We start from the raw sequence: 15,889 nt of genomic DNA, 5'->3' as shown, positions 1-15,889 counted from the left end.
ATTTTTTTCGAATTTTTTTAATTTTTTTTTTCTTATATTTTTCTCCTGTTGCCGGTCAGGCGACCAGCTGACGCCGGCGAGGCCGAGCGGCCTCGCCATGGCCGCCGGTCCGGCGACCGGCTGATCTGGGCGAGGCCGAGTGGCCTGGTCTGGCCATGGCCGCGGGTCGACCTCGCCGTCGCCAACGGCCGAGCGAGGCCGCCGCGCGGCCTCGCCATGGCCGCCAGTCGACCTCGCCGTCGCCCGGATGCGGGCGACGGCGAGGTCGACCGGTGGCCATGGCGAGGCCGGTCGGCCTCCGCCAGATTTGGCCGAGGCCACCATGGCGGCAAGGTCGACCGGCGGCCTCGCCCGGGTGTGTCCGTCGCAAATTGGCGGCGACGGCCACCAATTTACAACAAAAACTGAATAAAAAAGTCAATAAAAAAAAATTTCGCATCAAGCGATGAATAGAAAGGACAGGACCGTATTAGTCGCATGTTTAGTCACGAAATTAGCTACGATACTTACCGGTGGAAAAGCTTTACCGAGATTGATTTCTGCGTGCACGGCTTATTGAGAGAAACGAAAGAGGGAGAAGGCAGGAGAAAAGCGGGCGACGTGACGAATCACTACTGAGAGAGAGAAATTGACGGGTGGGGTGCATATCACGAAATTAATTTTCCATCACAAATTAGCGACGAATCCACTTTCGTCGCAAATTGCGACGGATATAATATTCGTCGCGACTTTCGTCGCACAGAATTGCGACGGAAAATAAATCCGTCGCAAAATTCATCGCACATTTGCGACGAAAAATTAGTCGTCGCTAATTTGCGACGGAATTAGCGACGACCAACATTCCGTCGCAATTTTGCGACGAATTTTGCGACGGAAAATAATTTCGTCGCAAATTAGCGACGAAATTTGCCACGGAAAAGAATTCCGTTGCAATTTTGCGACAAAATTTGCGACGGAATTCCTTTCCTTGCGACGGAAATATTTTCCGTCGTAAATTTCGTCGCAAATTTGCGACGAAATTATTTTCCGTCGCAAATTTACGACGGAATTGGCAACGGAAAATAATTCCGTCGGAAATTTGCAACGGATTATTTTCGTCCCTAATTTGCTCCGTCGCAGAGTTTGTCGCAAATTAGTGACGAAAAATTCCCGGTCGCAAATTTCTGTCGCAAAAATCATGTTTTTTTGTAGTGTGAAAAAAATCATGAAAATAGGCATCGGGAGCTTTGGCGTCAGTAACTTACCGATAGTTCGCAACTTACCGATAGTGGGTGAGCAGAGGATTGGCATCAGCAACTTACCGATAGTTAGGTGTCAATAACAAAACTATTTATAGATAAGGGTGGTTATTTGAACGTGGAGAGTACCTAGAAAATATGAAGACAATAACCACCGTTAGGAAGTTACTTTTTATTTAAAATTTAAAAGTTGTAAACGCTTGTACGAGATTATAAATATCCCAAGTTTGTATTTTGAAAACCCCTCCCAAAAAAAGAAATCAACAATAGAACTCACGTTCTTTATCAGTTTATCTTTCTTTTATCTTTACATTTCCTGCACTGGTACCTTTACATTTGGCCAAGGCCATTATTTTCCTGCAATTTACAAGCTTTAATTCTTTAGGAGTAGTTCTAATGCTCATATTCACGTCGCCGAGTTGTCCTCCAATATGAATCTTCATCCTTGGTGCTTCGTCGTCGAGTCAAATCCCGGCGTAGTACCGCCGCTCTTTCAAGCTTCGTCCTCAAGTCAAATTCCGTCGAAGTTTGTTTCGATAGTACTTCCTAAACTTTTCCGGCGAGTCAAACTCCGATTTGGTTTAGGTTTGTATAATTCTACGTTGATTTTTATGATCGCTTGGATATTTCCTGTCAAATCACCACAGAACTCATCCTTCAATTAAAAGCCGAAGATCCATTTTCGGTGTTTGTTTCCTTACGGATTAAATTACGGAGAAACAAATTGGCAGGGTCGGTGGGACGAATGTGGCTGATTCGAGGAAATATGAAGGTACGTACTCAACTTGATCCTGACCATCCTGGTGGTGTTCTGGGTTATCATCTGCATAATTGGTGGGACAAGTAACGAGAAAGAGGTGTCAACATCCTGAAGTAATTACCGATGAGCAGAGAAAACAGTTGGAGACGAAAATTCGATCGTAATGGCTTCTATAAGGAGGATACAGAATTGGCCCAACCAACAAATGAGACTCCACAAATTGCAGCAGCAGATGATGTTGAGTCAAGTTCTACACCTTCTATGTTCGTGAATTCAAAACCGATGCGAAAGGATCAGGGGGCAGGATGGTCAACGACTTGTATGCTCTTCAAATGACAAAATATGAGGATTCGGCTTTTGTCAAGTAGCAAAAAAGTTACCGATGCCAGGGGGCAGATTCAGCTTCTATCAAGTAGCAGAAGAGTTACGGGGCACCTAAAGGCCATTAGTTAAAAGAATCGAATGATTGGTAAATTATTCAATTCTTTTAAGGGGGCATCTGTTTACACCAAAAAGTGAAAAAAATCATGGAAATAGGCATCTGGAGCTTTGGCGTCAGTAACTTACCGATAGTTCGCAACTTACCGATAGTGGGTGAGCAGAGGATTGGCATCAGCAACTTAACGATAGTTAGGTGTCAATAACAAAACTGCTTATGGATAAGGGTGGTTATTTAAACGTGGAGAGTGCCTAGAAAATAGGAAGATAATAACCACCGTTAGGAAGTTACTTTTTATTTAAAATTTAAAAGTTGTAAACGCTTGTACGAGATTATAAATATCCCAAGTTTGTATTTTGAAAAGCCACCCCCCCCAAAAAAGAAATCAACAACTGAACTCACGTTCTTTATTAGTTTATCTTTCTTTTATCTTTACATTTCCTGCACTCGTACCTTTACATTTGGCCAAGGCCATTATTTTCCTGCAATTTACAAGCTTTAATTCTTTAGGAGTAGTTCTAATGCTCAGATTCACGTCGCCGAGTCGTCCTCCGATATGAATCTTCATCCTTGGTACTTCGTCGTCGAGTCAAATCCCGGCGTAGTACCGCCGCTCTTTCAAGCTTCGTCCTCGAGTCAAATTCCGTCGAAGTTTGTTTCGATAGTACTTCCTAAACTTTTCCGTCGAGTCAAATTAACTCCGGTTTGGTTTAGGTTTGTACAATTCCACATTGATTTTTATGATCGCTTGGATATTTCCTATCAAATCACCACAGAACCCGTCCTTCAATTAAAAGCCGAAGATCCATTTTCAGTGTTTGTTTCCTTACGGATTAAATTACGGAGAAACAATAAGGTACCGTTGTAAAATCATACCCTTCTTCCATCAGACCATCTGTGAATCGTCATTGATCAGATAAGCGTGTCTGGCTTCGAATTAGCTATCCAAGGATTAATCTAATCAATAAGAGAAATGGTGTCTAGTAAACCTAAGTGGAGTTCAGTGGAAAAACCAACGTGCTTCGTTCACGGGTTAGAGTTGACTTGGAGAAATCTCCGCAGAACGCCGTTCTTCATCAAAGTTAATGGAACTGTTGACTTCTGACGTAGCCAAGGCCACATCACTACAAATTTCTGATCTGAATTTGCTAGAGCATGCATAATAGAACCTCTCTCTCTCTCCCCTCTCATGCAAGTCCTGCACGTGTAGTAGAAGTTTCTACAATTCGAAAATGACATTTGCAAAGGTCAAGAAATGCTCCCCTTCTTTATACTTCAGCCTCCAAACACCCTAGCGTTGAACAGTCAATGACTCTTCAAAATTTCCTAAATTATCAAATTCAGTCAATTTGAGCTAGTCAAAGAACTATGTAGTTTTTGCTTTGGGGGTGCAAGTCATAGAAAATTAACCCTAGCGGCAGGTTATGCGGTGAACATAAGGCCAACATGGTTGGAAGGGGAATTAAACTAAGGTCTTTGACTAATCGATTTAACTATCTCTATTGTCAATGGTTTGAAAAACTAGTCGAAACAAGATACTTTCTACTCTAGGTAGAGCTTACCCCAGACGTAAACATACGCTATGTGCATCCATCACAAGTTGCCAATGTTCAACATTGGGTGGCAAATCATTCCATCGAAATTTAAATGGTAAAGAACGAGCGAAAATGAGATCTTGATTGATGTACTTGATAGGGGCCTCCGGAGAGCTCCTGATCACTACCTCGCTTGCCTTATCCGGCTTATCACGATGCTGAAATTCGTCCATTTCCAATTTGAAAATTACATGTTTTCTTTCCAAATAATGCTGGATTAGCTGCTTTCATAAGTACCAGAGATTACTTATCTGAGAAATTTGCAGTTCAAGATACGTATCATTGGGAGAAATTAATTGAAAAGCTATACGATCATCACCTTCTTCTCAATTTTCGTAAAAAATCAGACGTTAAATTCCATTTTGCTTTTACAGAGGAAAACGTAAATAAGTCTATGTTCTCATGCTGTTGTTATTTAAGTCGCTAGTAATTAAGATGACATATCTTTTTTGGAGCGCCTGCAATAATGTTAATCTTTTCTTGTATCTCCGAAAGCGAAAAACATCTAACGAGAATTTCCAGGCGGTTGGACGTAATAATGACGAGTCCAAAACAAGCCTCATCAGCTATATTTCCAGTTGTCATGTATGCCAGCACGCATGGAGCCGTGTCGGTAAAAGGATTGGGGGTGGGGCCGGAGAATACCAGGTCCAAGGATCGATCTCTGTGAGCACCGCACACACATATACATAAAAGAGAGGAGTGAGACAAAAAATATGTCAAGTACGATGCTTCAATATTGATAGATCTGTCAAACGGATGAGTTGGTTCCAGTTTGGTCGGACCTAGATTGACCCATTTAACATGTTTTCGTGCAATATATATCTAGTGATTCGTACTCGTCCCGACTCATATTACTAAAACCCTTCTATATTTAACCTAATTTAAGAATATTCATACCGAAACTAAAGTAAAAGCACGGAGTGAGCGAAGGCAAAATCGAGAAAGAGTCACACAGGTAGGTTGAGTCGAAATAAATTGTGAATATTTAACACCCATATTAAGTCCGTTAATGACTCATAGAGTTGGGTCTAAACCTATTTATGGCCCATTAACTGAATATAATTAACTCATTTAATAACTCAGCTTATCAAATATGGATTAAAAAATGGATATTTTGATAGGTTTAGATGTTGGATAAGCACCATGATTTCGAAGATTTTACTGGTTTCATTCTTCAAACCTTTCTAGATCAGAATTTCTAGGTTTAACAGCTCCTTACGTTTGCTAGTAAAACTCAAACACGTGTCTAATTGATTGTCTTGATTTTCCAGCTCTATATACTCGCAGAAAATCGTAGTCACTATCCGCCCTTGACCACGCAGCGGTTCTTTCATGACATTTAATCGATGTACTTAATCTTTCTCCTATCTTTTTCTTGATCATCAAGGGTTGTGCGGATGCAAAGGATGAGTCTACATCTATCTCGCCTAAGATGTCACGAGAACACATTGCTTGATTAAGAGAAACATTATGGGACAAAGGAAAGTCTTCGCCAGTATACCTTTTTAATTTGTAATGAGCATTTTACTTTAATTCGACCAAAACAAGAATTAGCACATATTTCCCTATGCACGAGTCGAGAAGAAAAAGGCATAGATAACAAGCTTTTCAAACTCCAAAAAGAGATTTCGCGTAAATCCCAATTCTAGATCCTACCTCCACGGGTAGAAAACCTAGTGTTTTTTTTCTTGGTCAAAGTAGAAAACCTAGTTGGACCAGTGCTTTTATTTACCGAGTAACGTATGCAGTCAATATTTTCGACCACAAAAAAAAAACGTATGCAGTCAATATCTTTTTCGTCAAGTAAGCTTTTCGTTATTAGTAAATAAACTTTAGACTAATGAAATAGTCCACTGATCTTAACAAATGAGCCACGGTGGCTGGTCGAAACTCGAGCGGTGGCCTTAAAAAAGGAATTTGCGAAAATCGAATTCATGCCATGCACGATCAGTTCATCATGCAGTATGTTATGCATCGACAATAATCAACCCTAACAGGGTCTGTAATTCTTTAAGGTGTACTCTCACGGCGAGAAAATACTAGGTGAGTTTAACACTCCACGTAGGATTTGCAGAAAATCACCCACAAATTGACACGTGGCAATCAGGGCCCACATGTCAGGGAAAAACCTTGTCTCTCTCCGCTCTCTCACGCGCTCTGCTCTCCATCTCTCTGCAACCCCACGCTCAACCCCCTCTCTCTAACAGCTTCGCTCATGTTCTGACAAGCCTTCTTCAATTCATCTCTCCTTTGAACTCAAGTCCTTCAAGCTTTCTAGCAAAAAAAAAAAAGTGTCCTTCAAGCTTGACTCCGCCATCTCCGCCCGCACCCTATCCATGCCTCACCTCCCCGACCGTCGCGCCTCCGCGGCCGCAACTGGCGACCTCGACGACGGCGAAGAAGCACTCCCGAATCTCGTGGTCGATCCAGAAGCTGCTGCGTTAGGTCTTCAAGCCAAAGACGAGCTCTAACCCGGCGTTCGGCGTCGCCGGTTTGTACTCGCCCGTTGTCGGCGAGGACGACGGGTTTTACGTTGGGTACGACAAGCCCGGCGTGTTGACCACGATTCCGGAGTCCCCGGAGGTTGAATATCTCGGGAAGTTGTCGCCGGAGATAGATTGCAGGCTATGGCGACTAGAAAGAGCAGAGTTAGTCGTGCATCGGGCATGAACGAAGGTGTTAGAGAGAGAGAGGGGGGGTTGAGCGTGGGGTTGCAGAGAATGGAGTGCAGAGCGCGTGAGAGAGAGGAGAGAGACAAGTTTTTTCCCTGTCATGTGGGCCCCCCGATTGCCACGCGTCAATTTATGAATGGTTTTCTGCAAATTCTACGTGGTTAGTTAAACTCACCAAATATTTTCTCACCACTGAACCGAACCATCTATCATTGAATGCGGGAAAACAAGAAAGGCCCCAGATGCGGACTGCACAGAAAGAAACGGGTCAAAAGCGCACAGGTCGATGGAAAATACCTGCACCTGGTGCTACTTGTGTGGACTCTTCTCCGCCGACGGCCGAGTCTCGTTGCTGTTCGGTTCCACCCATGGTTGAACGCTTCTCGATCCCGCGAACAAGTTATTATTTAACTCGGACCATCACTTTTCTTCAAACCAAATCCCCCCACAAGAGCAAATATATATATATACGCACACACAGAGACCCTTCGCTAAAAAGACATACCTCAAAAGTCTCCAAATAATACAGGAGCTTCATCATCAGAACCCGATAGTTATGGCTGGAGGAGAAGGAGGAGGAGCAGCAGCAGCAGCAGCCACTCGCTCTCTGCAAGAGACGCCCACATGGGCTTTGGCCGCTGTCTGCTTCCTCTTCATTTCTTTCTCCATTTTCATCGAGCACTTGATCCACCTTCTCTGCCATGTAAGTCCACATATTATCCTGTACTCGAGGAAGAACCAGAGAAGAAAGAAAAGGACGGAAGATGAGAACAGCGAAAGCATTTGAAGTTACCTAGTTTCGCAGAGGGCTTAGAAGCTCGTGATGACTAACTAACTTTTGTCTTTTTTTTTTGTTCTGTTATTCGTCCAGTGGCTCAAACGGCACCGGAAGACTGCGCTGTTCGAGGCCGTCGAAAAGCTCAAATCAGGTAAGGCTTCTTCAGTCACTCATGTCGAGGCAATAGTTGTGCATCCGAGGTTATCTACACCGAGAAGGAAATATTGATTTACTCGAATTGGCTGTGTCTTTCCGAATTTAAAAGAGCTCGGTGCAAATAACATTTTCGCGGGCTCACTAGAGTCGATGTGACACGATTGTTGTTTAAATCCAATCTGTGAATGCTCAAGTGATTTCAAGATTTCGACCGCGTACATGGCAAGAATCCCAGACAAATAGACCATTAGATAAGTTAGCTACAGAATATGCGTACTGAAATCGATCGAAGCGCCACAAATGTCCACAACTGGACGAGGCGGAAACGTGTGGAGATCTGAACATTGACTGCTGTAAAATTTCTTGTGTGCTTTGGTCAATTTCCTACAAGACTTTTGGACCCCTCCCACCCCCCCCCCCCCCCCCCCTGCCCGGCGCCTCCGCCGCCGCCCCCCTTTGAATAATGTTCGACTGTATCTACTACATTAACCCTACTTGTAACTGCTTGCAAGTTCATTGCCTCTTTGACCGACCATTTCCTGGCTTGGGGTTGTTTAATCTGTCACAGTGCTCATGCTTCTGGGTTTCATGTCTCTGATACTGGCCGTGACCCAAAGATCCATCTCGAAGATCTGCGTACCAACAAGAGTCGCCAACAAGATGCTTCCATGCCGCAAAAGCATGCCCACCAAAACCACCAAAAAGCTCGGGTTCGGCCGGACTCTGTCTGCCGATTCGTCCCTAGATTGGATAGCCGAAGGTGTCCTGAACGATGTTCCGTGGCAAATGGAGCGGAGATTGGCCGAGGGCGGTGAGGACTCCGATTATTGTGATTCTCAGGTACATGCGCATGTCCGATCACATACTTCATGCCCTATCTGATTGGATTTGTTCGACTATAGAAATTTACCGTTATTATGAACGCACTTCCATCACAGATTTTCGGCAAATGAGTAGGACCTTAGGGACACTTGTTAACAAGATCCTTTTTAAATTAGCTATGCTGGAATGTTGCAGGGAATGACCTCGCTTATATCACAACAAGGCCTCAACCAGCTCAGCATCTTCATCTTCGTCTTAGCAGTTATGCAGATTGTCTACAGTGTTCTCACCATGGCTTTGGGAAGAGCTAAGGTATCACAGTCACGATTCCATGATACCTTTCCTTTTTTCCTGTCTTTTTACTTTAACTTTTTTAAGTCAAGATTTAAGAAGCATTATTATTTCTTTTATTAAGGACCGCAGCCCGTTCTTTTTTCATGAGTCAAAAGGTATGCAAAAAGTGGATGGCCAAACAAAAGATAACAAAGAACATAGTCGTTATCTGTGGTTCCAGAAGGAAGAGTAACATACTAGTAAAGCAAGGATATGCAACGAAAAAGACAACCCATCTCTCCGGAATTTCGTCCAAATCCCACGATACATAGACCAGATTATGTCTTCTTTCGTTAGTTGATTACACTTAACTTGGTATATAATAAGCAAACATATGTTGACCTCTCGGCAATGTCTGTGATCATATTCAAACCTGGTCCACACACTCCACAACACCCTCATCAATCCTTCGTCCGATTCGTGGTGCGCGTTTGTCATTTTGCAAGTGCAAGTTACCGAAATTCCCGTTTCAAAAGCAGAAGAGGGTCGAGAGAATTAAATCTGTCAGAGTCCGAACAGTAGGGAAACGTAGGGCCATTGCCATATCCACTTGCTTCGCTTGATCACAGCACTCTCGATCGCACGCATCTGCTGCGCTCGTGATTTTGTCGTCGAGGAAACTTTTTTTCGATATTTTATCATTTGATCAAGGAAAACTGTTTCTGCATACTTTCTTGGCAGATGAGGCGATGGAAAGGTTGGGAGAAAGAAACTCAAACGGTGGAGTATCAAGCAGCTAATGGTAATACGTCAAATGAACTCTCTTTAATCTAAATTTATCTGTTCAGAAGTCAAAAGTGGCGTTGCTTTTTGGACCAACCTTCTTCTCCCCTATTCTTGCTGATCACATTAACATTGTTTATTATAGGAAAAGGATGGCATCTTGTCTCTGCTAGCCGATTCTTTATACCCATCTGTTTTGACATTAAAGTCCTTAATCTATATAATAAACTAGCGGCGTTACCAAATATTCGGATGTCATTTGGCATGGGTGACGACGATGGTCCGTCAACATACTAATAAACAACTGTAAAATTTGACTTTATTATGAGGGAACCTAGCTACGACTATTATTCGCACGATCTGAACTTAATAATACTTGGTGATCCAATTTTCACTTGAATTCATAGTATTAAAACAGAAAACTCATCGTTTTAATAATCTCGAGAAAGCCAGTTTGCCATCCCTCTGTATCTCAAAATGAATGGCACTGTCGATGCTCGTCACTGTGGACCAAAGTCTTTTTTCCTTCGATTTTGTTTGCTAGTGTCAGAGTCAATGCTGTGGTGCCTTGCCGGCGAAGTGTCAATGCAAAGAAATGTCACTTTCCTAGTGCAGGCTAATTTGACAGAAATAGTAAATTGATGACACAGATTGACAGATACGTCGATGTCGCTTTTAGATCTTTAATGAGGTCAACAATGTCGGGAGTCCGTAGATCGGTTCGTAGAACTTCCACTCATATTGACCTTGTCTAGAAATAATCTCACTTTCGTAAATGGTATGCCCCAAGAAAGGGGGGGAATAAAAACAAAGTGTTAAGAACAGCATTTTTTTATACGAAAACGAGATTATTATCTAACGCGACATTTTAATGTCGGGTTCTTACGCTAACAAAGTTGTAAGCTTTTGCTTCTGTTTTTTATGAGTAGATCCAAATCGGTTCAGATTTACGCGACAGACCACGTTTGGGCGTAGGCACATGGGAGCTTTCACAGATACATCCCTGCACTTGTGGACGGTGAGCATACAGAGCCCTGCGGTCTCCTCCTTAGACGACCGTCGTTTGATTGTTCTTCTATTAAACTTGTTTGGTTAATTGTCGGAACAGAAATGCTTCTTACGGCAGTTCTTCCACTCCGTCGCCAAGGTCGATTATCTCACCTTGCGCCACGGTTTCATTTCGGTACGCAGACACACATTTTGATGCTTATTGCTGCTGTTTGTTAAATAGTATCATATTGACTCTATGTGATTCTTTTCTTGTCTTTTTTGTTATTGTAAATTTATTTTTGTAGGCCCATTTGTCGACAAATAAATCGTTCGATTTCCAAAAGTATATACAGCGATCCCTGGAGGATGACTTCAAAGTAGTCGTCGGCATCAGGTTGAGCAGTTACCGTCTTGATTTCCTATAATTTCAATGCTTGACATTATATCATTTAGACAATCTTTGCTAGTCTCTTATTTGCCATGGAGACCGATCTAACATGTTTTTTTCCTTCCTTCGATGTAAATCCATGGACAGCCCTTTCATGTGGTTCATTGTGGTCATCTTTATGCTCGTCGACGTGCACGGTATGATCAATGTCCTAAAAACATCTTTCGTTTATACATTTTCTCCAAAATATTCTACACCTTTCAATGTTGCTGATGACTGTCAATGAAAACGACAGGGTGGTACGTGTACCTTTGGGTGTCATTTATTCCTCTAACGGTAATTAGTCTATGGTTTTTCTCCTAATATTTTTCGACTTCTCATTAATACTTGTTCTAAATACTTTGCTGTAATCACTGAAATCTTGAATGTTGCAGATAGTTCTGGTACTTGGGACCAAACTGGAGGTGATAGTAGCGAGGATGGCGCTTCAGCTCCAGGACCAGAACACTGTGATCAAAGGAACACCGCTGGTGCAACCCAATGACAAGCTCTTCTGGTTCAGCCATCCAAAATACGTCTTGACACTCTTGCACTACACGTTGTTCATGGTAAAGGCTCTCCCGTCAATTCGGATTCAATGAAGGAGGACTATTCTTTACTAATAGCATTTCGCTAACCGAAACCCTCTTTTTCATTTTCCTTTTCTCAGAATGCATTTGAGCTTGCTTTCTTCATTTGGATCACGGTACATGACTCTCTTCTCTCCACTCATCACATTGCCGAATTATTTCTCATCCATTCATCGTAAAAAAGTAATGGCTGATAGTCCGAAGTTGTATGTCTTTCAGCTGCAATTCGGGATAAAATCTTGCTACCACGAACATTTGGAGATAATCATTGTTAGGGCGGTGTTAGCGTAAGCACCTGCAACCCCTCTCCATATTCCATGACTACATACATATGAAATACTGATATTTTTTGTCTAAACTAACTAGTCTGTGCGATATATTCCAGGGTTACTGTCCAAGTCCTTTGCAGTTACATCACTCTCCCCCTCTATGCTCTCGTAACCCAGGTACCGTTTCGCCTAATCTCAACATAAGCATAACCTAAATGGACAAATAAAACGAACAATCTCCTAGACATATATATTAACGCAATTTTCAGACTTAGTTTACCGAGGTAAATGACGTGCTCATATTGAATGCTTAGATAAGATCCACTTACTTGAAAACCACGTTATAGTTTGTTTTCCATGACTTAGTAAACTGATTTATGAAGTAATCTTAATAACCCTGGCATCTTTATTTTGACCTTCCAGATGGGATCGCAATTCAAAAGTGCAGTTCTGGAGGAGCAAACAGCGAACGTGATAAAGCAATGGCACGCGGGAGTGAGAGAGAAGAGAAAGAAACAAAAGGGAGATGCAAGTAATCACGGTCAAGAGGACTCTTCATCGACAAAGTATAGCAAGAGGACGAACTCGGACACGTCTTCTTCCCACCATCGAACGCCCACGTTTGCCGAGATTTCCGTCGCAGCCGAAATCACCGAAGAATCTCAAGAAAGCTGCTCCAATCGCGAACTTGGCCGAAACGTCGAGGGTCCATCTGATTTCGTGCGGATAGAATTGTCGCAACAAGTGACCAAGGACCATGCACAGCTATAGCCTATAGAGCAGACAATTGAGTATACATTGGCCAATTTTGATGAAGCATAATCAAGAGTTGTTTGCGAATTCTTGAAAGAAATAGGACGGTTTGACTTCCATGATTTGTAAATCTGTACATCACAATGGGAATAGATCTTCCATTTTTCATCTACTATAGTTTTACTATTGCGCGTTCTAATGGAAGATATTCCATTATCCTTACATAGAAAAGATAAAAGTATGGTAATCGAAAATTTCGATGGACATAATTATATTTTCTGTGGGAAAACACCGGAGAAGTGCATTTCGGTTTGGTTCGAACCATCTTTGGCTCGAGCTGAACCAAACCGAGAAGCTCACTACTAGAGCAGAAGGTAATACATATAAATTCTAGCTCGAAACTGCGTCACTATCAACTCTAAAGAAATGATGATTCTTGTGTGAATTACCATTGTGCAGTTAAGCTGCGACATAGCAATTCATCAGCATAGTTTATATCTAAAGCCAACACACCAAATGGACTCGTAGGAACAGAACACCCCGACAGGCCCACAATCTTCGGATCCGGCCCAAAGCAAAAATTAAATTGCTTTCGTTTTCCCTCGTCATTTCGTGAATTCAGTTGAACGTTTTTCTGATTTTGCGATCACCCCTTTGCTTTTCTTCCTCTCTTTTTCTTGCTGCTACGCATCTGTCCATGGAAAGAACACGCCCGACAAAAAAAAGTCCGTGCGATTGGACGTCGCCTTCTCAAAGTTATCGAAACATGTCGGCCTCCCCTCTCTTGCTCTCGGATCCATCAAAATCCCCCCAACTTGGACGAGAGCCTTGGTGGCTAATCGATTCGTGCCGTCGAATCCCTCAGAAAACGTTTAACCTCGACCCACTAATCACTTGATTAAGATGTTCCAACCGTAATTTGGCCAATTAAGCTTCTCAATTATTCGAGGGGAATAGCACCGCCAGCTACTATCCCTCTCGAGTTGTTGTATGGCCCAAGACAATGGTCACATCACATTTTGTTGTTGGTGACAAGTTTTTTTCTGTTGTTCTTCCCCTTGCTTTTTGGTCGTGAGGGGACAAAACACGGACTATGGCATTGTTTCATGCGAGAGTTGGGTGCCCACCCATACGAGAACATCGACATTAATTGAGGTTGGTTCCGGGTCGATCTGCTGTCGTCGCAACGCGAGAAACCGAACGATCGCCGAGGGCTTTCGAACCGGATCACGACCGCCGTCTACCACCTCTCGCCCCTCTTCCATTCGCAACTCGGTTCGATGCCCGAGACTCGGTCAGGCTTACCAAAGACTTCAGTCAAAAAAAAGCATGAGATCGTCTCTAATTTTTAAGGACGAAATGGTGATTGCAGGAACAGAGAGAGATGGGCGATGGCCTGCCCTTCTCGATGTTCTCGTGGGCCGCCGAGATGAAAATGCGTCCTTGACGAGTTTGATGGGAACGACTCTGCTTTATGCCCTTTGAAAACTGCGCCTTTTTTTAAAAAGCAAAACCTTCGTCGTCTGCATAAAAAAAGGAAATCTTTGTCAGCACACCTTTCCTCAAGTGATGGAAAAATATTAGAGGTGAGGATGATTTCAGGATAGATATCGGAATCAGAGAATCGGACCGATGAAAACCTGTCCAGTTATAGATTTTAGGGTATGCAGGATAGGTTCCAAGTCCTATTTCGATGAGAAAATTGTAAGTTCTAGATAAGTGGAACCTGAAACAAGTTTTTATATTTTTCCTGGTTTATGTCTTTGCATGATCATACTATATTCCGTGACGTTCGATAATGAATGTATAATTTAGAACCACTAATCTGAACTTCCATTTTATGAATAAAACTTTTACTTTGTTAATATTTCATATTTTTCGCATGTCCAAACATAAGCCGTGATCAGTGGATTGTTGTGACAAGTGATGGTCATTAAAGGTGACGATTTACGGTAATCGTTCAATTTATAATATAGGTGGAACCTGGGTAGACGCCGAAATCGACCTTGGAACATGTGAAAGGGTAAGTTCCATGTTCCACGGTATGCGACGTATGTTCCAAATTCCAAGAAATAAGGAACTTGTTCTAACGGATAGGTGCCAAGTGGAACTTATACGTACGAAACCTGAAGCCGCTTAGAATCTGAAACCGGTCACTCCTGAAAAAAAAAAAAACAAAAAAAAAAAAACAAACAAATTGTATGATCATGGACTTCTGCCCCCGACCTAACCTTAATCCTATGTCGTGGATTTGCCGGATTCGTAGGAAAGGAAATCTAAGCACGGACATGCTAAATTGAGGAGGCGTAGGCGTGATCCCGCTGAAAATGACGAAAGGGAATGTGACCCTCCTCCTCGCTTTTGGAGACCGTCCATGAGGGGGGAGGTGGGGGGTCGGGGGGGCACTTTTGTTAAAAGCTGTGTTGGGCGATGGCAGTGATGCGAACCCACCCCCCCACCCACCCCCTCCCTCCCATGTTGCAACTTCGCAATCATGCTGATGCCTTGTGTCTCCTCGTTTCGGACCCACCTTGTTCCTCTCTCTCTCTCTCTCTCTCTCTCTCTCTCTCTTTTCCTTCTGTTCCTCTCTCTTTCTTTTTTCTGCGTTTCCCTCTGCTGAAATTTACCGAGTTTTCAGTTTAGGATCCGCCGAATTCCTTTTATAAAAAAAAAAAAATCTCTCCCCTCGACTTTAGGTCTAATCCCGATTCTGTCACGAGCTTTCTTGAAATCAATCCCCCACTTTCGAATTGGTTTTTTTTTTTTTTTCCAGATTATCAACGTTCGAGAGACTGCTGATGTTGTTCTATACGAAGACGAGAGTGTAGGTGAAGACGCGGGTTTTGATAATGAATCTCTAATTGGCGCTAATATTGATAATTTTAAAGATATTAGTGGTGACCTTTGGACTCGGGGCAGATTTGAAAGTATAGTGAAAGTTTGTGATTATTTTTTTTTTTGTGAAAAAAAGTATAGTGACCTCGAACGTAATCGAGGTTGACTTAAATACAAGAAAGTGCTTCAATCCATCGATGAGTAGCCATCTGATTTCGTATAATATTCCATCCTGCATCGAGATTTGATTACGACCCCCCTAAAGTTCCATCCGTCCTAAGTCCGAAGATGGAGCTAGTTAGGACGCGACCTTTAATCAAGGTCACGGCCGCATCGTAATCCTAGCTTCAATAGAAAGAACTAAAAATCCTAGCTTCGAGCGCAAAACAATCTCTCTAGTCTCTTACAGCTCAAACTTAAGACAACATTGCTAGACTTGATAAACGCATGCGAAACAATTAGGGTTAATAACACCAAAAACCCCAAACTCCTCCATTAGTTTTCAT

General features: G+C 42.6%; 1 protein-coding gene across 1 annotated transcript; it reads left to right on the top strand.

Annotated features, from left to right (window-relative positions):
• Positions 1–7,044: 7,044 nt before the first annotated feature.
• On the top strand, positions 7,045–12,720 carry LOC115670592 (MLO-like protein 3). Its single transcript, XM_030591890.2, has 15 exons — positions 7,045–7,410; positions 7,579–7,636; positions 8,210–8,481; positions 8,659–8,775; positions 9,478–9,538; positions 10,449–10,537; positions 10,628–10,702; positions 10,815–10,903; positions 11,045–11,094; positions 11,193–11,233; positions 11,332–11,505; positions 11,607–11,642; positions 11,746–11,813; positions 11,912–11,972; positions 12,219–12,720. Exons 1-15 carry the CDS (start codon positions 7,264–7,266, stop codon positions 12,564–12,566), a joined length of 1,686 nt encoding a protein of 561 aa, XP_030447750.1. The 5' UTR covers positions 7,045–7,263; the 3' UTR covers positions 12,567–12,720.
• Positions 12,721–15,889: the final 3,169 nt, after the last annotated feature.

Source organism: Syzygium oleosum, unplaced genomic scaffold, assembly GCF_021117445.2.
Source record: "Syzygium oleosum isolate NSW1041296 unplaced genomic scaffold, Sole_v2.1 Sole_v2.03, whole genome shotgun sequence".
NCBI lineage: Eukaryota > Viridiplantae > Streptophyta > Magnoliopsida > Myrtales > Myrtaceae > Syzygium > Syzygium oleosum.
The sequence above is the reverse complement of the archived record's forward strand: the minus strand, read 5'-3'. Positions and strand labels throughout refer to the sequence as shown.